General features: G+C 58.4%; 2 protein-coding genes across 3 annotated transcripts; both read right to left on the reverse strand.

Moving 5' to 3' along the window:
• Positions 1 to 341: 341 nt before the first annotated feature.
• On the reverse strand, positions 342 to 9,413 carry SERPINF2 (serpin family F member 2). 2 transcript variants are annotated; one of them, XM_081109895.1, is made up of 11 exons: positions 7,318 to 7,394; positions 6,753 to 6,864; positions 6,115 to 6,181; positions 5,938 to 5,976; positions 5,778 to 5,840; positions 5,305 to 5,506; positions 4,667 to 4,810; positions 4,320 to 4,523; positions 3,731 to 3,873; positions 1,924 to 2,128; positions 342 to 1,348 (listed from the first exon to the last, which is right to left on the reverse strand). In XM_081109895.1, the coding sequence occupies exons 3-11, from the start codon at positions 6,175 to 6,177 to the stop codon at positions 936 to 938; spliced, it is 1,476 nt and encodes a 491-aa protein (XP_080966021.1). In that variant the 5' UTR covers positions 6,178 to 6,181; positions 6,753 to 6,864; positions 7,318 to 7,394; the 3' UTR covers positions 342 to 935. The 2 variants fall into 2 exon arrangements, with proteins under 2 accessions (XP_080966021.1, XP_080966020.1); XM_081109894.1 differs by lacking the exons at positions 6,753 to 6,864; positions 7,318 to 7,394 and adding an exon at positions 9,066 to 9,413.
• Positions 8,200 to 19,821, reverse strand: WDR81 (WD repeat domain 81). Its single transcript, XM_081109893.1, has 10 exons — positions 16,116 to 19,821; positions 15,290 to 15,397; positions 14,840 to 15,030; positions 14,508 to 14,698; positions 13,838 to 14,003; positions 13,600 to 13,759; positions 12,252 to 12,941; positions 11,287 to 11,432; positions 10,823 to 11,002; positions 8,200 to 9,413 (listed from the first exon to the last, which is right to left on the reverse strand). Exons 1-10 carry the CDS (start codon positions 19,786 to 19,788, stop codon positions 9,093 to 9,095), a joined length of 5,826 nt encoding a protein of 1,941 aa, XP_080966019.1. The 5' UTR covers positions 19,789 to 19,821; the 3' UTR covers positions 8,200 to 9,092.
• Positions 19,822 to 24,436: the final 4,615 nt, after the last annotated feature.

Here is a 24,436-nt window from a genome sequence, read left to right on the forward strand (position 1 = left end):
AACTCCTCAAGCTCTCTAATTGCCAGTTGTTCTCCCCAAACAGGAGGCTGGTGCTATTCTGAGCAGTCCTTGGTGCGGGCTGCCTGAGGCCTGTGGAGAGAACAGGCTGAGAGCAGAGCCAGGTGGCGTGGAGGGGCCTCCCAACCCCCCCCACCCACACACACACACACACCACCCCCCACCCCCACCCCCCGGAGAGGTCAGAGGGGACTGCACGGTGGAGAAGGGCTGGCGAGCAGCCAGAGACCAAACGTGGCGCAGAGAGGGCTGCCGAGTCTCAGCCCAGCCTCTCTGTGGCTCCTCCCTCCAGCCCCCACGCCCACAACAGTGACATCAAAGCAGCCCATTCATTCTTTATTCAGGTAGCATAAAAATCACTACAAAAACTTTACAAAAGAGCCCTAAAGAGCTAATGCCACCCCCCTCAGCCCCTGAGACCCTAGGCAGAGGAGGAAGAGGAGAGAGGAAGGAAAGGGAGTCTGGGCAGTGCGGGCATCACTAGGACCAGTGGGGAGATGAGGTGACGGGGCAGGAGGGGAGGCTGACGGGCCTCGGGCAGGTGATGGCAGATGCAGAGCAGGACAAGGCTGACCCACAGTGTCTAACCCAGGCCCGTGCTCTGCCCCTGAGCCCCCCAGGGCCCAGCTCTCCTCCCCCAGCCAGGGCCTCCAGTCCCTCCTCCCCGCGCTCTGGTAAACAAAGGTGACTTAAGGAATAACCCACCTACCTTGCTGACAAAAGTGGGTTCACAGCTGCCCCTCCGCTCACCCCACCCTACCCCAAACTCCCCACGAGGAGATAGAAAGAATGGCTCCTCTCCTCCCCGGCCTGCCCGCCCGGCCCCCGCCCCTCATCCCACAGAGCCGTTTGGAAAGAGTCACATGAATTGAGAGCTGGCCCAGGCTGGGACTCAGGACGCTGGAGCCCACAGCCCCTCACTTGGGGGTACTAAATTGGGGGTAATCCTCCTCGAAGAGGGGCTCCAGTTTCAAGTCAGGGTCGAAGGGCTTGTCGCCGCGGACGAAGTCTTTCAGGTCCTGGAAGAGGTCCCTGCTGTCGGGGGAGTCCTGCTGCTCCTTGTGCTCCCGCTGCGCACCGGGGTTGGGGTTCCTCACGCTGCCCACAAAGAGGGGCAGGCTCGTGGTGTCTTCGAGGATGAAGAAGAGGAAGGGGCGGTTCACGCTGAAGGTGGAGAGGGACATGCGGGACATGGCCAAGCTGGTGGCCGCGGCCGCCTCCACGCCGGCCTCGCTGAGCTCCAAAGTGGACTGATGCTGGACGCTGGACACCACCAAGCTCTCGTCAGAGATCCCACTGAGGTCCGGGTTCTGAAACAGCTCCTGCAGGCCTGCCCAGGGCAAGAGGTAGCTGGTCAGAGGTGCCTTCTGCCCCATAGGCTGCCTGCACCTGGCTGGGAGGGTGTCTGGCAGCCTGGCCAGGAAACACCTTGAACCCACAGATGCCTGGTTAATTCCCACTTAACCTTCAAGTCTCAGCTTAAAGGTTACTTCCTCCAGGAAGCCTTCCCTGATCCCCGGCTCCAAAGCCCAGACAGGTGCCTTTTCAATGTTCTGAGTGAGCTGGAGAGAGAGAAGCCCTCTGTCTTATTACTGATGCTGAATTGTAAGTCCTGGCTCCTCACCTGCCCACTCCATTAGACTGAGCTCTCTGTACACGGAGGGCTCTCCTACCACCCAGGCTCTCCACCTGGGATTCTCTGCAACACTGTCTGGGGCAGAGCAGGTCCTCAGTACCTGGGCCACCCAACGCGTCCTAGGACAGACAGTCCCGGGACTCGCATCAAACCCTCTCACCTCCTTAAGCCTCAAAAAGGCCAGAACACAAGGCTAGCTTTGGCCCCGACCCCCTGCCAGCTGGGGCTTCCTCCTCATCCACCCAGGGGCTGCCCCAGGCCCTCCTTACCCAGCTGGCTGAGGGTGGCCACCAGGTCCAGCTGGTATTTCAGGTGCAGCTTGGGCAGCTGGACCTTGGTGGGCCGCTCCCAAAGCAAGGGCTGCTGCAGGATGTCCCAGCTCAGGTTGGCCAGCACCTGGGACACATTCCACTCAAAGGAGGTGGGCACAATGACCACGAAGCTCATGTTGTTCTTAAAGGGGAAGTGAGCCACCTACAGACAAAGGAAGGAGACAGCGTGAGGACCAGAACGCACCCAGACCTAGGCGGGTCTGGGCCAGCATGTGCTTCTGAGGCCGATGGACCGGGGTTCCAGTCCATCCTCCTTAGGTATGAGCTCAGCCTCCCCGAGCCTCCAGTGCCCCCCCCCTGTGAAGAGGAGCAACACCACCTACCACATTGCAGGTCGACGTGTGACCAAAAGGGATAACGCTTGTTAATGGTGTCGATCTAGCTCGTCACCCGCTACCACCTGCTAGCCCTGTGCCTTGGGGTGAAGAACCCCTGTGTTCCGCTCTCGGTTCCTCCATGTACACAGTGCACTTGGGTGGCTGGTTTTCAGACTGCCCCAGGTTCTGCAGAGCAGTTGCTGCAAAGGATGGTCCTCTCTCCGCCCCTCTCACTTCAACAGTGACCCTGCCCAGCCCTGTGACTTGGGGTAGGATTTCCTGTGAACAGGGTTTCTGTAGCTAAAGAAATAGGAAAACCCCCGGTCTCGATGGTTTCTTGCAGCTTTCACTCCAAGGCTCTCAACAGGCCCAGATGGGTGGCAGGACCCCCAGCATTTGGCTGCCTGGCCTGCCTGCCGAGTGCCCGAGAACAGGAAGGTCAGGGAGGACGAGGGACGGAGACAAGGGGGAAGGAAGGGTGGGCCGGACAGAGCCTGGAGGGAAGGAGAGCAGGATGAAATCTGGTGGGTGGTAAACCAGACCATCTCCTTTCAGGGTGAACTGGAGAGAAGCCAGGATGCTGCTCCAAGGGCCTGCCTCGTCCACAGGCCCCACTGCAGGGCTGCAGAAGCAGGTGTGGCCTGTGTCCCGCTGGCCTTGTGAAACCACCCAACGCCGCCATCTCAGCCCCAGGCCCCAGGGGTCAGTGCCTAAGCCAAGGGGACCACATTTAGACTAGAAGCAAGGGTGTGCATGCCTGAGATAGCCTGGCATCTCACTCTATCCAATCAGATTGTTCTGTCGGGATGCTGACAAATGCCTCCCAATCAGATCCTCCCTTCTAAGCAACACTGCATGAGAGCTCAGGCCACACCTCCCAGGCTTGGGGGTGCTAAGGCCCCAAGTGGCTCCATGGCTGCTGGCGTGCCCCACAGTCCATGGGTCCTTGTACTAAAAACCCTCGTGACTAGAGATCACCTGGGTCTCAACTCAATGCCCTCTCCTCAAAAAATGCTCCCTGACCACTCTATCTAACCTACCACTCCTAGGTCACCTTTTAAAGGTTTTTTCCCCTTCATAGCACTTATCAGGAACTGACATTATCCTATTGGTATTTGTGTACTTGTGTACTTGTGTGTTCCCACCTGAGAGCAGGGATCTGGGCTCCCCTTGTGTCCCACTGAATGGCCAAGGCCTAGAACGGTATCTGCACAGAGCAAATGCCCAATACGGTTTTGTTGAATGAATGAGCCTGGAGCCTCAGTCCCCTTCGGTGGGGGCATAGTGAAACCTTTCATCGCCACGCGCCCCAGGGACATAACCACAGGAAGGTGAGGGCACCTCCCCAGCCCTGTGCCTGCTCCATAGCCTGCTACTCCCTGCCCCCCTCCCAGCACCCAGGCCCGGCCTGGGCAATCAAGGGTGACCTGTATCGAGGGCTGCTCCAGCAAGGTCCAGCGCAGGGGGTACATGCGGGCCTGCATCATGTCCACCGGCACCGTGAACTGCCCGTCCAGGTGGAAAGTTCCTCTCTGGGTGAGGCTCGGGTCGAACTTGTTCTTCCAGAAACCTGCATCCAGCAGAGGGCAGGGCCACGTAGACTGGACCAGAGTGGGTTCTATACCACCAGCCTCTTCCCCATCCGGCCCAGAACCCATCCCAGGGACAAAAGGTGGGGGCCGAGACCCCAGAGGGTGCTGTGACAGTTGAGGCCCAGTTGATCCGAGATCTCTTTATTTCTATAGTTTTAAAAATCTGGGTGTGTACTTTCCCCACACCCTGCCATGCTCCCAGGGACCTCCCCCTGGGTCTTTTCAGACCGGGTTTCCTTCTAGGGTACTCTCTCCACAACAGCCCCATCCCGTTCCTGGGCCCCTCCCTGCCACACCACTACCTGTCTCCTACCCTCTCCCAAGCCACAACCCGAGGCTCCGCCCTGAGGAGGAAGAGTGCTCAGCCTACAGGGCGGGGGCAGGAGCTGCCAGGCTGGGGGACCTGAGAGCAGGAGAAGCGCACCCTGGAAATGGATGACGTTGAGGAGCAGCAGCACGGTGTCGTCTGCCATCTCCGAGAGGAAGTCCTCAATCTTCCCCTCCGTGGCCTCCTTCACCCAGTTGTTGATGTTTGCCAAGTCATCCCCCTTCTTTCCCATCAGGTTGATGGGCTTTGCGCCAAAGAGACGTTCCGACTGTGCCAGGAAGTCCTCTTTGATGGGAAATCCTACACAGAAGGGGCCGCCAGCTGTTCCCGGAGCTCAGGCTCCACAGACAACAACGACCCAACTGGCTGAAGCCAAGCTCATCTCCCTCCCCCTGTCCACCTCCACAGCCCTAGCTAGGGAGCTCCCTCCCACCAGCACCTACCTTTCTGCAGGTACATCCTAGCAGCCATGCGGAATGCCCCAGGGCCCAGGTCCTGGCAGAGGCGGCTCAGCAGGTGGGGGAGGCAGGGCCCTGAGTCTGCATGCAGCACCTTCTGCAACCTCTGCAGCGTCTGGTTCTGAGCTCCTGGAGGGGACCGCATCGCTGTGGCCAGGCTGGGGCTCTTTCCCACCACCACTGCCCCCCTACCCCCCTCTTGAGTACCCAGTCCCTCTTGAGTACCCACGGTGAGCGCGCCCATGGGACCACACACTCTCCTCATGTCTGCTGAACTGGTCTGAGTCACAGGACCCCCCCAAGTTCTACTTTCATGTCTGCTGCTGACAGTCTGGGTGATCACACCTCATGAAAATTGTCCTTCCTCTCTGAACCTCAGTTTCCCACAAGAGACCCTCCAGTCCAATGGAGACATTGTAGCTATCAAACTCTTGCCTAAAAGTCACCAGAAGCAGATCCTTGGGCCCAATTCCTGGGAATCTGATTCACAGAGACTTGAGTGGACCCAGGGGTCTGCATGTTTACCAAATGTCACAGTGACCCCGCTGGAGGGGTCATTCTGAAAGAGTGAGCTCCTACTGGCCTCCTAGCTCTGCTGGTCTGGACAGGTGCTGCCACAGTACCTAGTGCCAGGTGAGACAGCGCCAGAGCCACACTCAGAGGCGACAGGACGAGGTTGGGGTGGGTGGAACTCTGGGCCACCTGGGAGAATAGGTCTGTGGTGAAAGCCATCATGGCCTTGGCCAGCCTGCGGGTCTGCTCCGGGGCTGGGGCCTCATTGCAGTCTCCCGAGGCCGCCTTCGGGTCAGTCTTGCCATCAGGCTCCTGCAGGGATACAGCGGGGGTCAGCGGAGGCCAGGGGTCGCTCCGGTTCTGTGTGGAAGATCTGCTTCACAGCCCCTGGGCCTACGGGCAGCAGGGCCTTGTCCCAGGCCTGCCTGATACATTCTGTGGACTGGCTGCCTTCCTCTGGTCCCTCACCCTCTCTCTTCAGCCCTCCGCCTCAAGGCCACGCCCCCAGGCCCCTCACCCCCTGCTGATGGTTCCCCCCCTCCCTCGGGCCCGCCCACTTTTTCCCAGCCCCACCTGGTTGTACCTGGTTGACCAACTTGAGGAAGCTCAGTGGGGACAGCTTCTCCTGGCTGGGCCCGATCACTATCTGAAGAAAGGAGGAAGCAAATGGAGAGGGATCCTTCCCACAGGTCCCCACCCTGCATGAGCCACAGGGGCGGCCTCTCAGCCCCTCTTCCCAGTACCTGCTGGCTCAAGGGCTCCATGGCGCTGGCTGGAGAGAACTGTTGAAAAAAGGATGAGGAGAGGAGGGGGAACCCCCTCAGAGCCAAACCCTCCTGCCCTTCTCTGCCCCCTCAGACCTATGGCCTCCATACCCACCGCCCATCCCTACCCAGACCCAGACTCCTGCCCAGACTCACCACTGAGCAGGGCCCTTGCAGGCAGGATAAGCTGAGTACCAGGAGCCCCCGGAGCAGTGCCATGTTCCTGTGAGGGGCAGGAAGCTTGGTTGCCAACTTGCCCCCGTCCACACACACACATACACACTGTCACCAGTGAGCTGACTGGCCAGCTGAGCCAAGCCCCTACACCACCATGGGATCCCACCCACACGATCCCTGGCCGGCAGAGTCCGAGCCAGCATCGCGGAGAGGACAACGCCAGCTACAGCACACAGTCCCCAAAATACATCAGCAGTGGCTCTCAGCTCCGAGGGGTGTTTCGGTTCATGGGGGGAAACGATATCAAAGCGAAGAAAGCCCTCCTTCTCCAAGGCCTGGCATTGTGAGTGAGACCTGGGTGTGGATCCAGACGGACTCTTGCCAGAGGACCCTGGACATCTCCCTCACCCCTCCGGGCTTCTCATCTTGTAAAACGGTGGCGCAGGTCCCTACCTCCTCCCACGGGCATTGTGAGGACCAAACAAGACAGTGTTTGTGAGCCCAGAGTGCGAGGCCTGGCACTCGGTAATGGCTGCTGGCCGCCGAGCCCACGGCCCCTCTTCTGAGAGCCCTGCCTCGTCCTGGGGCTCCTTCCCCACATCTCCTATCCAGCTGGCCCACCTTTTCTGGCTGGTCTGGTTTGGCCTTGCCCACAAGGGTGGCAGGCCGGGGAGGCTCTGAGGTCTCGGCAGGGGTGGTGGGGTGGCCCCAAGAGCCACCTTGTTGACCCAGCAGCAGAACCCAATGAATGACTCTGGCCAAAGCCACCTTTGGACTTTTGGGAAACACTGCCCCCGGCTGCCTCCGGGAAGCCAGGCTGTCAGGAGGGAATGGACAGGTGTAGATCTAGCCTCAGAGCAGGTCTCACACACCCCACCCTCATCTCAGGGCCAGTCCTTCTGGGGGATCCTTCTACCACCCCTGACTCCGCCCCCATCACACACAGGGCCCTTGGCCGAGGTTCTGATCCCCAACCTGGACTTTTGAATCTTCCTGGCATGAAATGAACTCATGTTTTTCAAGTCCCAGAGAGCCTTCCCCTGGACCCCCCACCTTTCATCACCCCAGGAGCTGGGGAAACCACAGGCTCCTGGGTAAATTTAGCCCAGACCCCCTCGCCAAGTGGGCAGCTCCTACCTCCTCTCCTGCCCGAGGAGCAGGCTGCTACCACTCCCCTCCTACCTCTGAGGCTCCTCTCTGCTGCACACGATGTCCCTCTGGGACACTTGGGTGCTCCCCACGCTCTGCTCCGGCTCCAGCCAGCCCAGCCCAGCCCTCCCCTCCCACCAGGACCTTTGCTCTCAGCCAACCCCTGTGCAGATGCTTTCTCCTCTGGTAAATATTGACCTGCACATCCGATTAAACATTGATATTGGGGCCGGAAGCCCCTTTCCCACCAGGGCCTCTAAGCCTGAGATAGCCACCTGGAAGCACACGGATTTGGGTCCCACCTGAGCCTGGAGAAAGGAGGTTCAGGGGACAGTGGAGGAGGTTATCCTCATCTAGAGAGCAGATCCAGGAAGGGCAGGAGCCTTCCAGAAACCCCATTAGGTGGAGGATTATCTCTGCTTTCGTCAGGCTCAGAGAGGCTGTCACCTGCCCGAGGACACAGAGCTGGGCCGTTACATCCAGTTCCCACTTCCTTTCCTCTCCCCAACTGCCTCCCATCCCTAGGGGATGAAGGGGGAGCTGCAGGAGCCTGTGTAGGGGACCCAGGATAGGATGCCCACTCCCACTCTTACATGCCCAGGATCCTGACTGGCCGCCTTCAGCCTGGGTCAGAAGGCAGGGGATGGAACAAGATGCTGAGGGGTGCAGCCTCTCTCAGCACCCTGCCTCACTAGGAGCAATGCCTCCCTACCCCCCCCCAAGGGTGAGGGGTCTGGAACCTGGCGCGGGGCTGCGGGAATCAGACACCCTATTCCCGATGCCACCTGAAGAACCATGGCCAGCCTGCCTCCCACCATCTGCCCTATGCCCCACCCTCTCCTCACTGACCTGCAAGCTGTGGGAGCTCAACTTCTCCCCACCCGACACCACCGTCAAGAAAAGCCTCACTCCGTTCTGAGGCGCTTCCAAAGGGTTTATTGGTCATATTTACATCTATTGCAAAGAGTGAGGAGGCAGCAGGGGCCCAGTCCCAGACCTCAGCTCTGCTCCACAATGTGAGGACCTGGGGACCCCAGGATCTTCTTGTTCCCTGGGAGAGACCTGAGATGCACAGAGGAAATTCTTCTTGGCCCTTCTTTCAGGGCCTTGTACCCCCCATCTCACCCCCTTTGCAGAGGTCCTGGGCTCAGGGGCTGCCTCCTCAGTTCAAGGCACAAACAGTCTGTGGTTAGGGGTAAGCAGGCGAGCTTGGGGCCACTCCCAGCAGGCAGCAGCTAGCCGGTCCATCTTCTTTGCCCTGGTCCTGACCTCTTTCTTGTCCTACGGGTCCCACACATGGCAGGGCCTGGCTGCGTGGACACTTAAACCCCAGCCCAAGGCCCTTAATTCCTGGACCATAGAGACTGGAGCCCAAGCACCATGGGGTGCTGGACTGGGGCAGCTTCTGTCCTTGGGGGACAGGGGCAGAGAGCCCAGCAGGAAGTGGGGGGCCTTGGCTGGAAAGCAGGTGGGCAGGGCCAGTCTCCCTTCCTCTTCCTGAGCTCCCCTGTCCCCATGTGGACACAGAGGGCAGAGCTGGGGTGAAGAGGGGCAGCGATGCTTTCCCAGCTCCTGCTCTTGCTTCCTGCTGGCCAGGGGCAGTCTCCCCAAGTCATGACTGAGACCTCTGACAACCTTGGTGGCTCTGGGGGCTCAGGAGCCCGGACTCCCACTCTGCCCTAGCTGGCAGGCCACATGGTTACACTGGGCATGGGGCCAGAGGCTTGCATGGAGGGGGAAACAAGGGTGAGGGGGTGGGCTCCCGGAGGATATCTGCCTACCCAGGCCTGGCCAGCTCCCACATCAGCCTATGCCAGGAGGCGGATGACCCCATTGTCTGAGCCCAGCAGGAGGTGGCGCTTGGTGGGCAGCAGGGCCAGGCTGGTGAGTGTGCCACGGAAGTTCTCTGAGCTGAGCTTGGTGGTGGCCTGGGAGGGCGGCTCAAGCAGGGAGCAGACGCCGATCTTGTTGGCCACGGTGCCAGTGATCACCTCGCTGCCGTACAGGTCGAAGGTGTGGATCGGGTCCGATGCGGACTTGTAGTGGTGTGTGGGCTTCTGCTCCAGCTCCTTCCAGACGGTCAAGGAATGGTCGGAGGAGGAGCTGACCAGGACACCGCCCTCCACGGCCTGCTCAGGGAGAGGGGAGCCTTAGCAGGGCCTGGGGCTCCCATGGGCCCACCCAGCTCCAGGGTCTTCCCATTTCCACCCACGATCTCTCCCAGGAAGGCAGGATGTTCTGAACGGCTGATGGGCTGCCATCTTCCCACATTATGTTCGTGTTAATTAATATGAATATACTGGAGGTTCGGTGCACGACATTTGTGCACTGGGGGGGAGGAGGTCCCTCAGCCCGGCCTGCGCTCTTTATCAGTCTGGGAGCCTTGGGGAGATGTCCGACTGATGGACATTCTTAGCACTGCTGCGGAGGCAGGAGAGGCTCCCGCCACTGCCGCTGCGCTCACCAGCTGTCAGCCCAGCTTGTGGCTGAGCAGCAACCCCCCATGGGAGCGCACTGACCACCATGGGGAAGCTCCTGCGTTGAGTGTCGGCCCCCTGGTGGTCAGTGCGCATCACAGTGACGGGTTGTTCGGCCATTCGGTCTATTTGCATATTACCTTTTTATTATATAGGACTACAGCATCATTAACCTAGTCATCACTATAGTTTGAGCACTTACTAAGTTTAGGCATTGTGTTAGGCACATCGCATTACGTTTCATCTTTGTAACAACTCTATGAGGTAAATGCTGTCACTGTTCCCATTTTACAGAGAAAAACTGAGGCTCAGGAAAGTTAACTAATCATACCAAGGTCACAGAGCCAGGATTAAAACCAGGCTGACCCCAGAGCCCTCCTGGAAAGTCAGGATCGGAAAGCCAGAATTTAGAGGCATCTGCAGCCCAGGGTCCCCTGGGGCAGGGGGTAGGGGGGTCTGAAGGGAGCCCAGGCAGCCTGTTCCCCCCGTAGCGTCAGTGCATGTGCCCTTGCCTGGCCTCCACTTAGGATGGGGAGGGAATCCCAGCTGCCAGGAAAAATCCTCCCACAAGTAGCCCTGTGCCTCCCCGCCTCCTCCCCCCGAAACACACACCGTGCCTCCCTGAGGTCCGTGATTGAGAATGGGGTGGGGGCAGGATCCCCATGCCCAGTCTGCCCCTGCCCCCACCAGAGCAGCCCAGCAGGGGGCATGGACTCTGCTCAGTGGTCTGGGGGCAGTAAACAGCCTCCCAGCTGAGCTTTATTTAACCTGAATTGGGTCACGGACAGGACCCGACCCCTGATCCTCCAAGCAAGACAAATATGGACAAGGGTTACTCATTAGAACATCTCCAGGGAGCGGCAGGGTCAGCTCGGCCCGCAGTGCCCGCCCCCGTGGCCTGCCTCCTGCCAAGGCCCCGCAGTGAAGCTGGCTCCCGATGCTCCCTTACACCTGTCCTTGGGCAGGTATCAGGAAGCTCAGCTTGAGCCTGTCCTGGGTGGGCCCTAAACAGAGGTGGGGACCCGGAGCAGTGAGGTGGGGAAGGGGCCCTCGTCTGTCACCTTGATCTGCAGGATGTCCCCTTCGTGGGCAGGCCAGCCACGTAGAACCAGGCCTGTCCGGGTGTCCAGGAGCACCATGAAGCCCGAGGAGAAGCCGGCCACGACGCTGCGGCCGCTGGGGCTCACGGCCAGGGAGCGGACCAGCCCTGGGTTCAGCCCGCCACCCAGGCGGAACTCATGCTGCAGGCAGAGGAAGACAAGCTGAGGTGCCCTGCCGGCTCTGCCTGCTCCAAGCCGCTCTCCCTGAGGTCCTGCTCAGCCCTAAGCCCACACACCTGGGAAGCCTGAGCCCCTGTCCCCCCAGTCAAGGGGAGAGCTCCCCCATCAGCGTCCCACCCCCCAGGGTTTGCTGCTGTAGGTGATCTGTCTCCAAAGAGAAACTACACCCTGGCCTTCTCTTGGGGATCCCTCCCTGCCGCCAGAAGTCACCCAGGCCCGGGCTCAGGCAACTGGGCATCCCTGACCTGCAGGCCAGGCTTCCTACTGTCCACAAAGCGCAGGGTCGAGTCAGAGCTGGCCATGGTGACGCTGCTGTGGGGAGCAGGCATGACAGCCACAGCGGTCAGCGGGACCCGGCTGTCCGACGGCTCCACCGTGCGAAGGGTCTTCCCTGGAAAGGAAATGTGCAGTGGATCTGGGGTTCCAGCAGCTGATGGGAGAGCCCAAACTCCTCCTATCTTCCCGACCAACCCCATACCTGCTCCCATCTCCCCCGGGATCTCAGAAAATACTAGGTGTTTCTTGACCTTCCCACCTTCCTTCTTTCATGGCCAGGCCAGACTCCCATCCCCAAAGCAATCACTGAATGCTACCTCCCTCTGTCTACCTCAATGCTACTCCAACCCCCCTTTAACTTTATTTCTCCCTCCACTGATGCCAAAAAATAATCGAGCCACCATTTATCAAACATGTGCTGATGCTACATTTTAAGCCAAACCCCTATGTTAAGCTAAACCAGGGGTCCTCAAACTACGGCCCGCGGGCCACATGCAAATACAAATATTGTATTTGTTCCCGTTTTGTTTTTTTACTTCAAAATAAGATATGTGCAGTGTGCATAGGAATTTGTTCATAGTTTTTTTTAAAACTATAGTCCAGCCCTCCAACGGTCTGAGGGACAGTGAACTGGCCCCCTGTTTAAAAAGTTTGAGGACCCCTGATCTAAACCATTTGTTCTGATTCCCATTTTACAGATGGAAAAACTGATGCTTCCAGCAGTAAAGATCACTCAGCAAGTAAGTGGTCAGGGCCGATTCAAACTGAGGTCTAATGGATTCCAAGTCCTAACTGCTCCTCTGTGTGGCTTCACTGGGTCACCCCAAACCACGCACCACCACCCTCCAACCACTCCACCCTTGGGCTCCATCCCAGAGGCCTACCGGAGGACAGGGTGACAGCAACAGAACAGACCTCACCTGGGCCCGCTCACCTGTGAAGGGGTCCCAGATGTGCACAGCCCCATCACAGCTCACCACATACTGGGGGGCCTCCAGCTGGCCCACAAAAAAGACACCCTTGCGGTGCTGGGCGTAGACGAGGCGTGGGGCTGTCTCGCTGGTGCCATCCCCATAGTTGTAGAGTGGCCAGAGGCGCACAGTCCGGTCCTTGCTGCCACTCAGGAAGAAGTCCTCACTGCTCAGGGGTGCCACGCACTTGACAGCCCCTGAGTGGCCCGGGAAGCTCTGCAGGCGGATCTGGTGGAAGTGAAAGTGGGCATCCTGCTGGCTCACGCCGATCTCGTACTGCCAGTACGCCAGCCAGTTCCCGCTCAGCCCGTGGGCGCTCCGTGGCAGCTCCCGCTTCAGTGCGTTGTCTTCGCTTTCGCTGCCGAGGCCCCCACTGCCCATCCCGGAGATCAGGCCCAGGGGGCCAGAGCTCTCCGGCTGAGAGTCGTCAGGGATCTGGATGCGGTTCCCGACTAGGACACTCCCAAAGGTCCCCGAGTGGCCGTCATCCTGGGGGCAGCCCCCACCCTGGGGGTCCGACTCAAGGCCGGCGCTGGGCACGGCGGGCTCCACACTGGCAGGGCTGCGACTGCTCGGGCTGATGCTCTCCAAATACAGTCCTGCCAGCTCCCCCACCAGCTCATGGTTAGGAATGATTTTCTGGATGATGTCACCTGGATGGAAGTGGAAGTGGTCCTAAGATTAGAGAAGGTAACAAGTGGCTGCTACCACCCAGCCAAGGGCTTGGGAACCAGAGGGGACAGGGCAGGTGCTGGCTGTGCAACTCTGAGCAAGTGAATCCCCAGGAAAACGTGGACTCATTCGTTCACTATGTACACGTGAGCATCTTCTATGTGTGCTGGGCACAGAAATAGAAGAACAAGACAGGTCATGCTCTCCCTCCCAGAGCTTAGATGTCAGTGGAGGGATGACAACTTATCTGACCACAGGGCCGTTCATCCTATGCAGGGAGATGACACCTGTTGGCGCTCAGCAGTGTCCAGCCTGTACCGTGCGGGAACCTAAGTACCCGGTGGGCTGCTCATTCCTCTCAGGCAGCTCCCAGAGACACCAGGACGTCAGCCTGATCCCCCCCACCTTCCCCGGGGAGGCGCCAGGCCACTCCTGTGCCTCCTTGCTGGGTAATGCTCAGCCCCTGTTATTATGTCACATTGAGACCTGAAGTCTGAGGCCAAATTCCTTTGCTCTGACCCAGAAATCTGTGCTGAACACCCACTACTGACTCTGAGGGCAGCGGGAGCATGGGGCCCTCCCAGGATAAAAGACATAGATAGCCACAGAGGCCGTGTGAGGAAGGGGGAGGGGCAGTACCCAACAGGCAGGAGAAAGGCACGTAGATGGTGTACGCCATCTCCAAGGTGAACACCTTCTGCAGCTCATCCAGCAGGGCGGGGTCCACCAGCCGCTGCTGCCCATCAGAGAAGGCCACCTCTGGCAGCTGGCCCTCACTGTGGCCCACGGGATCCAGATCCTGGGGGAAGGAAGCCCAGGGAGTCAGCTGAGTCCACGGCCCCTGCCCAGCTCACCCCAGCCAGGTAGGTCTACCCACCTGGTGCCGCAGCTCATGCAGCTGAGAGAAGACTTGGAAGAAGGTGGCCACAGGCTCGCTCAGGTGCTGCTGGACCATCTCCTGTCCGATGCGAAGGCAGATGAGGGCGATGAGGCTGATGGTTTTCAGACACAGGACCGTCCGGGCCTGGGCTCCACTTGGGAACCTGGAAAGAGCTTATTAAGCTCTCCAGCTCCCCACACTGTGGTACTTGCCCAGAATCTATCAAAAGCTGTAAGTGGCTCAGTGGATAGAGCATCAGCTTGCGGGCTCAAGGGTCCCAGGTTCGATTCCGGTCAAGGGCATGTACCTTGGTTACGGGCACATCCCCAGTAGGGGGTGTGCAGGAGGCAGCTGATTGATGTTTCTCTCTCATCAGTGTTTCTAATTCTCTATCCCTCTCCCTTCCTCTCTGTAAAAAAATCAATAAAATATATCTAAAAAAAAAAAAAAAAAAAGCTGTACGTGAAAGGTGCTACAAGACCAACCGGTCCAAGCCAGAAGAGGAAACTGGGCATAGAAAGGTGTGGCTTGCTCAGGGTCACGCAGCTGGGATCGGACCTAGGACACCCAGCCCAGTGTCAGTGGACTCTCCCCCAAGCTTCCCAGTCCCCACCCCCGTGGCCCCTCAGCTGGGCTGCTCCCCCCACAGGATGGGGCAGGGGCCTACCCTGTGACGAGGGAAGTAAGGAAGCTGAGCACGGGCAGCAAGACCTCGTGGCTGATACGGGGCAGGATGTCCATGAGGGTGGTGTCCGAGAGGTACACAATGATCTTCTGGGTCAGAGTCACCGCTGCCAGCAGCCCAGCCTCCTTACGGCTGTTCAGTCGACTGGGGCTTGAGGTGCTACCTGGAGCCACCTAGGGACACAGAGTCGATGAGGGCCAGGCTGCCCCACAGACACCCTGAGACCCCCAAAGATCCCAGGTCAGTCCTCCCCATCTGCCCCACCACCAGCAGCCACAACCCTCAGCCCCCAGCCTGCCAAATCGGACACTGACCAGGTAGCTGATGTAGGGCAGGTACTGGTAGGTGAGGACGGGCTCCCCATACAGATGGGCGATGTGGAGGAGGCAGCTGAGCACAGGCCCCGACACTATATCGCCCAGGACCGGTCTCTTCTGGTAGATGTTGCCAGCACCCAGCGGGGGGCTCTCGCCACTGCTCACCGTGAACTGCTGCCGAGTGGACCCTGCCAAGGAAGGGCCAGAGGCTTGAGTGCTGGCAGAGGGCAGGAGGGCAGTCGGCCTTCCAGGGTCTGTGGTAGCCGCTCCCACTCACACTAGCCTGGGGTCTGCCCCATGCCCTAAGGAAGACAGAAGCTTACAGACTGGGACGCAGGACCCAGGAGGTGGTCTGCAGTGGGAGTGGGAAGGATCCCTTAGAGGGGGCTGGAGATGGACAGAGGGCCTGGAGGACGTTTCATCTCCAGCACTGACCACAGGTCTTACCAACGTAACATGATGTCAGCAGGCGGAGCAGGTTGCGGGCCACGTGGCGGGAGGCCACCGTTGGGCCAAGCTTGGCGGACAGCCAGCGGACCATCTTGCAGGCAGTATCTGCAGGGAGGAGCAGACCCTGAGCTCATCAGATAATGGTGGCTCACCGCTCCACCCCATGGCACCCACCTAGCCAACGCTGGCTACAATCTGCGAAGAAGCCCGGCCTGAGCCTGGTCGCCCCACAGCACCACTGCAGCGCAGAGGTGGCCGACGGGACTCTGGCCTCAGGGCTGCCCCAGGTTATCCTTTCAGTGACTCTGCTCCAGTTCCTGACACCCTGGCTACCTCCCTGTCTGATCTCTGCTCCCTCCTCTGCCCTCCGCTCCCTCAGTTGAATAATGCTGGCCTTTCACTGATTTTTAACAGAACCATGACAGCCTCTGAGCTCTGCACATGCTATTCCCTCTGCATGGAATGCTCTTCCCACTGCAGACCCTGATATGTTTCCCTAGCTACTTCCTACTCATTGAACCCCAACTGGCTCTATTTTCAGAGTCTTCTCTGACCCCTGAAAACTAGATCTCAGCCCCATTTTATATTCCCTTGTCGCACCCAGCTGTACTCTTGATAGCGCCACCCTAACCTGGGCTTACGCTTACGTAAGACTGTCTTCACCGTGGCATCTCCTCTGCTAGGTGTGAGCTCCAGGAGGACAGGCCCACATCTATGCTGTGTGTAGTCCTGCTTGATCCACTGCTTGGTGCAGAATACATGCTCTACACATGTTGAGTGCAAACCAGATAACTGACCTACAAACTCGGGCTCGATTACTCACCGAGAAGGATCTTCTGTTCTTGGCCCTCCGACCGCTCAGTCAGCGGCTCCTCTTCGTCCTCCCCATCTGCCCCACCACCGGCAGCCACAACCGTGTCCATGGACAGCACCGTGTTGGAGAGAGTGAGCTCAGATGCCCCAGTGACTTCATCTTGCTCCCCCTCTTCCTCCCCCTCCTCCAACACCACACAGCCTTCCTCTTCCTCCTCCTCCTCCTCTGAGCCTTCGCTCTGCTTCAAGTCCTGACTGCTGTCACCTGACCTGAGGCTGCTCTTGTCCATGGGGGCTCCCCCTTCGTCTGCAGCCTGCTCCTCGCCCAGGGAGGTCTCACTGGTGCTGCTCTTGTCACTCAGCTGGCCCAGGCTCACCGCCTCAGCCTCCTGGGGCTGCGGGGACTCAGACACATAGAGCCCCGCCTGGAAGTCCTCTGTCTCCGAGAGGTCTGCTTGGTCGTGGAAGCTGACGCCAGACGTATAATCTGGGAGCCCCAGCCCTGACGAAGCAGCAGGCTCCCCATCCATCGGAATCTCCTCCCCGAAGGCACAGGAGCTGGGCCTGGCCCCTGGGAGCCCGCTTTCCTCATCCTCGGCAGCCCCTGCCAGGCCCTTGCTTTCTTCCTGGGAGGCCTCCACACCAGCCAGCACCTGCAGGACATGAGGCAGCAGGTGGACAAGAAAGGCCTGCAGGCCTAGCCGCACGATCAGCTGGGCCACGAAGCAGTCAGTGTATAGGTAGAAGCGGCCATGGAGCCGGCAGGGGCTCTCATAGGCACCAATGAGAGGCTTCAGTAGGTACTTATTAGCATTTCTGGGGCCCAGTGCCTTGGCAACAGGTTCAAATAGGTACCAGGCCGTATACACAGCCGTGTGCTCCTCAGACATGAGTGACAGCACGAAGGGCAACAGGATCTCCAGGCCCTCAGGGGTGATGTCGCTCAGCACTGCACCCAGTTGCTGCCACAGAGCAAAGACCAGTTCCCGCCCCTGAGCCTCGTCCTCCACGCGCCTCTCCTGGTACAGAAGGATGAACTTGTGCAGTGCAGGGAAGTATGGAGGGAAGGGAACCACCGAGCTGAAGGGGCTGAGGAGCTGGGCCGGGGAGGGTGGGGGCAATCCCTGGGAGACAGGTCGGTACTCGAACAGTGGGCCCAGCTTGCCGTCCCCTGCTGTGGCTGGGCCTTCAGGGCCACTCAGTTGCAGGAGCATGTCCAGCATGGGCTGCAGAGACACGGGGATCTCCTTGGGATGGCGTGTGCAGAGCCCCCGAGCAGCCTCAAAGCGTACCCACAAAGGCGCATCAGGCTGCAGTGATCGGATCCTGGTGGCAAACACCATCTCAGCCAATAGGACGCCCAGCGCCTGCATGTCCCGGTGGAAGAGGTCCCGCAGCTGCACAGGTGGCTGAACCTGGGGCTGCTCGGGCACCTCCAACCGGCCCCCTAGACCTTTGGTCAGGAAGTTGCCTAGCTTCTCCAGCTCCTCCAGCGCCTGCATGGGATTGAAGCCCTCCGGAAGAAGAATCTTCCCTTCCTCGCCTTCCCCGGGGTCCGTCCCAACAGCTTTGTTCCTGCGGCCTGGTCGAGAGGCTGAGGCCACTGAAAAAGACAGGAGGCCTGGGGGAGCTTGACCAGAGGAAGAGGAGGGAACCAGCTGGTCACCTGCTTTCCCAGCAAGGGAGATGGAATCGAGAGCTTCCGTGGCCTGCTCCAAGTCATCGTCCCCCGCCACCGGTCTGTCTCTGGCCCAGCCAGCCTCACAGGGAGTAGCCTCCAAAACCAGCCTGCCCACTCCATTTGCAAGCTGCCCCGGGAAGTCCTCCCGGCCGGTGCTCTCCTGGATGGTCTGGAACAACAGCCTAGGGATGAGTGGCGGCTCAGGGGCAAGGGCAGGGGCCCCAGCCAGGCGCTGGGGGTGTGGCTGATCGAAGAGCTGCACCACACCATAGTTGGTCAGGTGCGTGTGGGCATCCACCAGGTGCAGACACACATTCTTCTCCCTTACAGCTTCCTTGCCCTGGAGTTTGTAGCCGAAGGTGAGGTCGATCCAGTGGTGCAGGTCCTGGGACACCTCGCGGCTCTCCAGCAGCAGCCGGTGGGCAGCCACAAACTCCTGGCTGGAGCCACACCAGGCTGGCACATCTAGGTCGGGCATGTCAGGGTGAATGGAGCAGAAGATAGAGGGATCGGTGTAAAATTCGGGGATACACTCGTCCGGCGTCCAGTTCTGCATACGCTCCATGCTGGCGGGGTACTCATTGGGCTCCCACTGAGCCCGTACGTGTCCACAAAGCACCGACCGGGGCGTGCGCCGAGCCTTGTACACATAGTACGTGATGTCAGAGAGCACATCTGAGATGTGATGAGGCACATGGGGGGGCTCCCCGCCACCGGCACCACCTGCTACAAACGCCTGCCTCGTCATCTCATACGTGAAGTCCAGCTGCTTGTCCCCCTTGTTGAGGCGGAACTTGGACTTGCGCAGGTCTCGGAAGCGCCCGTGGGATGTGGTGAAGTCCACCACCCAGGGCAACACTGGGTGGTAGTTGGGATCCCCCTGCCGCCGACCTGCCAATCGGTTCAGCTGCATGAGGTAGTGGAAGTTGCTGATGCGGCCGTGGACCCAGTCGAGCACAAGGCACCTCAGTTCCTCCTGGCAGGAAGGACACCCGGGTCCCCCGCCTCCCTCCTCTCCACAGTCAGTGCCTGCCCTGTCCCTTGCTACGGGGGTCTCCTCACTCTCATCCTCTTCCCGTCTCTCATAAGCACTCAGGTCCAGCCGGAGCTCGCTGCAAAGTTTCTCATCCACAGCAATGTGGTGCAAAGAGAGGGCCCCACAGGCCAGGCCCTGGCGGTGACAGGCATCCATGGCCCTCAGCACACGAAAGAGAATGAAGAGCACCTTGGCTTGGCTGTTGGTCAGCTTGGCAGGGCTGAAGGTGACCACATCATGCAGGGTGAACTGCACATAAGGGTGCACCACATATAGCATCTCCGGCGACTCCAGCAGAGCCTCAGCTCTCAATAGACTGGGACAGGCCGGGCTGCCCCGAGGGGGACAGGGGCCATCTCTGGCATATGCTGGGCATTGGGTAGTTTCACCCACTGGCAGGAAGGAGCAACCATAGACCCTCTGCAGAGCTTGTCTTACTGAGTCCAGGGCAGGGACAGTTGAGGGGGCAGGGCTATGACTATAGGGCTGCCCATAGGTATGATACGCATGGCGCCATAGGTTGCGGTAATTCTGGGCAGCCACATCCTGCATGAAGCGATTGAGGGTCTCGGGGCTGCAGGAACCCTCCTCAAAGGACAGGCCGCCACCCAGCGGGTAGGACAGCCTCCGTTTCCGGAGCCCATGCACCTCTACTCGCGTCCAGCCTGGGGGCAGCCTCTGCACGGATCGTTGCAGGAGAGTCCTGACTTCCGCTTCGCTCAGGCCCTCGGCCCGGGGGCAGGGTCCCGGGGGCGAACGGCGCTCGCGGAGGCTGGCCAGCCAGCGCGCGGGCACTAGGGCCACCACGTGCTTGCCCCCAGGGGCTGGAGCCAGCTGGCGGGCATCGATGTTCAGGTCCCTCTCCACGCTCTGGAGCAGCTCCTCCATGTCAGGGCTTGGGGGCGGGGACCAGCCCTCGACCCCGGAGGTAAGAGCGACTTCCCGTCCCCAGGTCCCCAGGGCCATCCCCTCCCAGCCGCCTGGGGACCACGCGGGGTTGAGGCCACGGCCCTCCTCGCGACAGCTTCCGGGGTGCCAGAGAGGCGGAGTAGGGATGGACGAGGGGCGGGGGCTGGGGCGGAGGTGGCTGGGGTGGGCCCGGGACCGAGGAGAGGAGGGCGGGGGCGCTCTTACCCCTCCGCAGGGTCCTGCGCTCCGGGCGCGCCAGGGAGGAGGCAGAGCGGTGCCAGCACCGGGCTCCGCCGTGATGGGTCAGCTGATGCGGCTCACGTGATCGCCCCGACTCGGAAACAACCGCACGTGGCGCAAAGGGGCGGGCGGGACCCCGCCTACCACGCGCGCCACCGCCCCGCGGCCCCGCGCTCTGCTCAGAGCTGGTGGCGGCTTTGCTTCCTCCGGAGCTGAATGGGGCCCCCGTGGGCCCCAACAGTGCAGAGGAGGGGGATGCCGAACTGCCCACGAGCTTTGCCCTCCCCTCGCTGCCTCCTTCTGCACCATCCCGAACACAGAGCGTAGATCTAAGGGAGGGCTTTATCCAGAGAGACCAGCCTTTAGGGGACTGATCGCCCCTCCCGGTTTTACAGATAAGGGACTTTGGACGACTTTTGATATCAAGTCCCTTCATCACCTCCATACTGGCTTCCAAAAGAAGGAACTTGTAATTTTCCAAAACATGTAATCAGTAACATTCCATTTGGCCTCACAGAATCTAGGGAGGACGGCGGTTATTACTGTTTATATTTCACAGGTTTTATCCAAGAGGTTTGTCCAAGTGGCAGAATGGAGACTTAGGAGCTGGTGCAGAGACTTTCTGCCCCGGAGTCCTCCCAACTGGCAACCCTCTTCTATCCTCCCCCCACCCCACTCCCCGCCCCCCCCCCTTTTTTTTAAAATTCTGGGTGACCTTCAGGAGAGAAGTGGCCCAGGCTCAGAGGCCTGGAGTTCTTGGGAGGAAATGTTCCCTAAGACTTCCTGTTTGAGATCAGCTTCTGCCCTGCCAAGCAGCCTGCTTGCTGTGGCAGAGCCTTGCAGATACCACAGTGGGGGGAGGGGCAGCGCAGGACAGTAAGCGAAAACCAGACTGCTGGCACCAAAACTCCATGACTCCTCCAGGGGGTCTTGGTTCTGACTCATTTGCAGGACAGAAAGGCCATTGTCTGCAGTGAAACCACTGGCTGTGTTTTGAGTCTCACCCCGAGAAGAGTGTCGTAGTTGGTGTAGAGGTGTAAGGGGTTCCTTGAGGTCACGTAAGAAAAACTACAGTCCAAATTAGAGAGGAGACAGGAATGGCTCAGCTATAACCTGATTCCATCTCTCTTTTTTTTTAATCCTCACCCGAGGATATGTTTTTACTGATGGGTTTTAGAGAGAGATAAACATGGATGTGAGAGGGAAACATGGATCGGCTGCCTCCCTACGAGAGATTGAGCCCGAAAACTAGGCATGTGCCCTGAGCGGCAATCAAACCCAAAACCTTTTGGTGTACAGGTCCACGCTCCAACCAACTGAGCCACGCGGCCAGGGCTGCTGTGCCTTCTTCCTTGAAGGAGCCGCTGGAACCCTTGAAGTGCTTGGTCATAGGACCTGGGACATAAGTAGTAACTTACAACCACTGATTAGGATCCAGTCACCACGCTAAACACTTCACATACCTTGTTTTGTTTAACCCGCATTTGGATGAGGAGAATGGCCACCTTAGGTAACTTGCCCAAGGTCACATAGCTAAGAAGTGGTAGAGCCAGGATTCAAATCGAGGCCTATCGAAAACCAGTGTTCCCTGTACTCCTTGGCCATTGCACTATTGTTTTTTTCCAGCAGGGAAATTAGGTGTTCCTGTCAATCTCTCATCCCCAACTTTGGTCTGTGTTCCTGAGGCTAGAGGATAGGTTTTGATGGTCAGGAGGTAGTACTTGCTTCTGAGTACCAATAAAATTAGGTCCATCTGGTCTTTACTCTGGTCTCAGTTTACCTACTGAACAGGCACTATACTTTTTCTTTCTGCAAGCCTGTGTGTGCCCTGCCCTCTAGTGGTTTTGGCTTGCAATGCAACAATGACCTTGGGTGTAACTAACCTTACCTCAGAATTCCTTTTTGTTTTTTATGATTCCATAAGATTTTCCTTTTAATTTTCACTTTAAGTTATGCCTTTTCAATGCCAGAATATAGAAGGGAATATTTAAAACATGTAGAGGTAGCTTAGATTCTAAAATAAATCTTACTGTTCTAGTAATAGCCTGAATCTGCAGAACAGTGAGAGCCAAGAAGAGAATTAATGAACTGGTTAGGATTAATGAGTCATACAGAGCCAGATCAACCTTGGCTGCCAGTGAACATGTATTTCCAAGAGAGGAAACCCAATCAGAATTCTTTCTTTCTCTTGAATAAGAAAGTCCTTGCAATGGTGGGTACTGGGTGCACTAAGATTTCTGGGGCAATGACACCTTCCCCAATCTGAGCCCTAAAACAGTGGTTTTCAAACTTTATGATGTACTTCTGATTCAGTAGCCTGGGATGAAATCCAGGAATCTGGATTTTTATTTTTTGTTAATCCTCACCTGAGGATTTTTTTTTCCATTGCTTTTCAGAGAGAGTGGAAGGGAAGGAGGGAGGGAGAGAGAAACATCGGCACGAGAGACACATCTACTGGTTGCCTCCCACACGTGTTCTGACCGGGGCACAACTCGCAACCCAGGTATGTGCCCTTGATCAGGAATCAGACTCGAGACCCTTTGGTGTGTGGGCTCTAACCACTTAGCAACACTGGCCAGGGCTGGAATCTGAATTTTTTTAAAATATATTTTTATTGATATCAGAGAGGAAGAGACAGGGAGGAAGAAATAGAAACATCAATGATGAGAGAGAACCATTGATTGGCTGCCTCCTGCACGCCCCCTACTGGGGATCGAGCCTGAAACCCAGGCATGTGCCTAACCGGCTAGGACAGGAATCTGAATTTTTAACAAGCACCCCAGGTAATTCTGATGCAGGCAATCTGCAGGCCACATCTTGAGGTGTAATGCTCTGTAACAGATCTATTCCCAAATTTCCCTTGAATCCCAACCCAAGCACCTTTGGGCTTTGGAGAATCTAGGACCAAATTAGCCAGCCCCCTTTGCCAACCTCCATATTGAGTGTCCTGGAGGTCATGGCTTGGATAGTCAGGGAGGCAAGCTGCAGCTGCCCCGGCAGTCAGCCCATGCCGGGTGAGGTTAGCCTTTGCTGATCTGGCAGGGAGAGAAGTGAAGGAAGCTAATGTTTAATGCACCAACTGTGGGCCAGTGAGCCTGGTACTGTGCTAGGCATTTCCTTCTTTAATCCCTACAATATGAATTTATTATTCATTCAATTTTGTAGATGAGGACATTGAGGCTCAGAGATGTTAAGTATTTCATCCAGCTCAGGGCTGGTAAGAGCTAGAATTTGAATCCAAGTTTGTCTAACTCAGTGGTTCTCAACTGGGGGCAATTCGGGATCCCAGGGACTATTTGGTAACGTCTGAAAAGACTGTTGGTTGTCATGGGGAGGGGTCAAGTTGTGTTGCTAATGGCATCTAGTGGGCCAGGGATACTCGCCTCCACAGCACAGCCCACAGCAAGAAATTATTCAATGCAAAATGTCAATAGTGCTGGGATTGAGAACCCCTGGACTGAAACAGCCTGTGCTTTTGCCGGAGGATGGGAGGGTGAGGGGATGGAGACTTAGAACCAGAGAGAGACGAGCCTACCACAGGGCCTTTGGGTGGAAAGGGGGTGGGACTTCTCCACCAAGGATAATGGGAACGGATCAGCTGGTGAGATTTCTCTTCCTTCCAAGCTTGGCCAAGGCCCTGATCAGTTTCTCCCAACCTTGCCAAGTCATTCCTGGGACTTCACACTCAGCTTGTCCTGGAGTGACCCTGATTCCCAGCTCAGAGCTGGGGGCAAAATATTTACTTAGGTCTTCCTGCAGGGCTTCCCAGCCAAAGCCGCTGGTTCCTGGGGCCAGTCCTGTTCCACCTGCAGCCCCGGGAAGCGCCACGTTCGCTCCCTTGCTGTAGAGGGTAAGAGTGTAAAAACGGAAGCAGCCAAGGTGGCATCTGAAAACAGAAGTGGAGTTAGAAGCAAGGCCAGGGCGATCCACTTAGCAGGTCCCTGTCTGGGGAGGAACTGGGCGACTTGAGCAGGGAGCAAAGGGCAGCTGGCCGGCCCAGGGAGCAGGCTTCTGACACCCCGGAGGCTTGCTTTCCACAGCCGTTCCGCTCCTCTAGGCTTAGTCCGAAGCTTCCCTGGACTTTCCCCAGTTCCCATTCCTGGAGCCCCCGCACTCCCCTCCAGCCTCCATTCTGGGCCTCCCCAGTACTGGCCTCCCGGACTAGACCAGGGAGGGTGGGTCTGGGACTAGACCAGGGAGGGTGGGTCTGAGCTGACGGCGCCGCCGACAGGAAATACCTCTGGTTCCAAGCTCAGAACCTCTGAAGAACTAACCAGCAGGGGGGGAGGGAGAAAGGAGGGAGGCAGATGGTGACAGTGAGAGAGGGGGAAGAGGAAGGAACATACAAGCAGGTCCCCCATATTTGGGGTTCTGTCTCCTTCATTCCCTCCCCGCCGGTGGTGGGGGAGGAGAGAGTCATCCGATGGAGCAGGGCAGGCCAAGAGGAGGATGTGGTAACAGCTGA

The sequence above is a fragment of the Myotis nattereri genome, assembly GCF_964212035.1.
Source record: "Myotis nattereri genome assembly, chromosome: 16".
In the NCBI taxonomy this organism is placed as follows: Eukaryota; Metazoa; Chordata; class Mammalia; order Chiroptera; family Vespertilionidae; genus Myotis; species Myotis nattereri.

Coding starts and splice junctions, on each gene's coding strand:
- SERPINF2 (XM_081109894.1), bottom strand. CDS start 9,118: ATGGGGTCATCCGCCTCCTGGCATAGGCTGATGTGGGAGCTGGCCAGG. Junction 6,182..9,065: donor TGGGAGCTGGCCAGGCCTGG/GTAGGCAGATAT, acceptor TGCCCCTCACAG/GAACATGGCACTGCTCCGGG. Junction 2,129..3,730: donor TGGAGCAGCCCTCGATACAG/GTCACCCTTGAT, acceptor CTTTGTCTGTAG/GTGGCTCACTTCCCCTTTAA.
- WDR81 (XM_081109893.1), bottom strand. CDS start 19,788: ATGGCCCTGGGGACCTGGGGACGGGAAGTCGCTCTTACCTCCGGGGTC. Junction 12,942..13,599: donor GCCTTTCTCCTGCCTGTTGG/GTACTGCCCCTC, acceptor ACTTCCATCCAG/GTGACATCATCCAGAAAATC. Junction 11,003..11,286: donor GTAGGAAGCCTGGCCTGCAG/GTCAGGGATGCC, acceptor CTCTGCCTGCAG/CATGAGTTCCGCCTGGGTGG.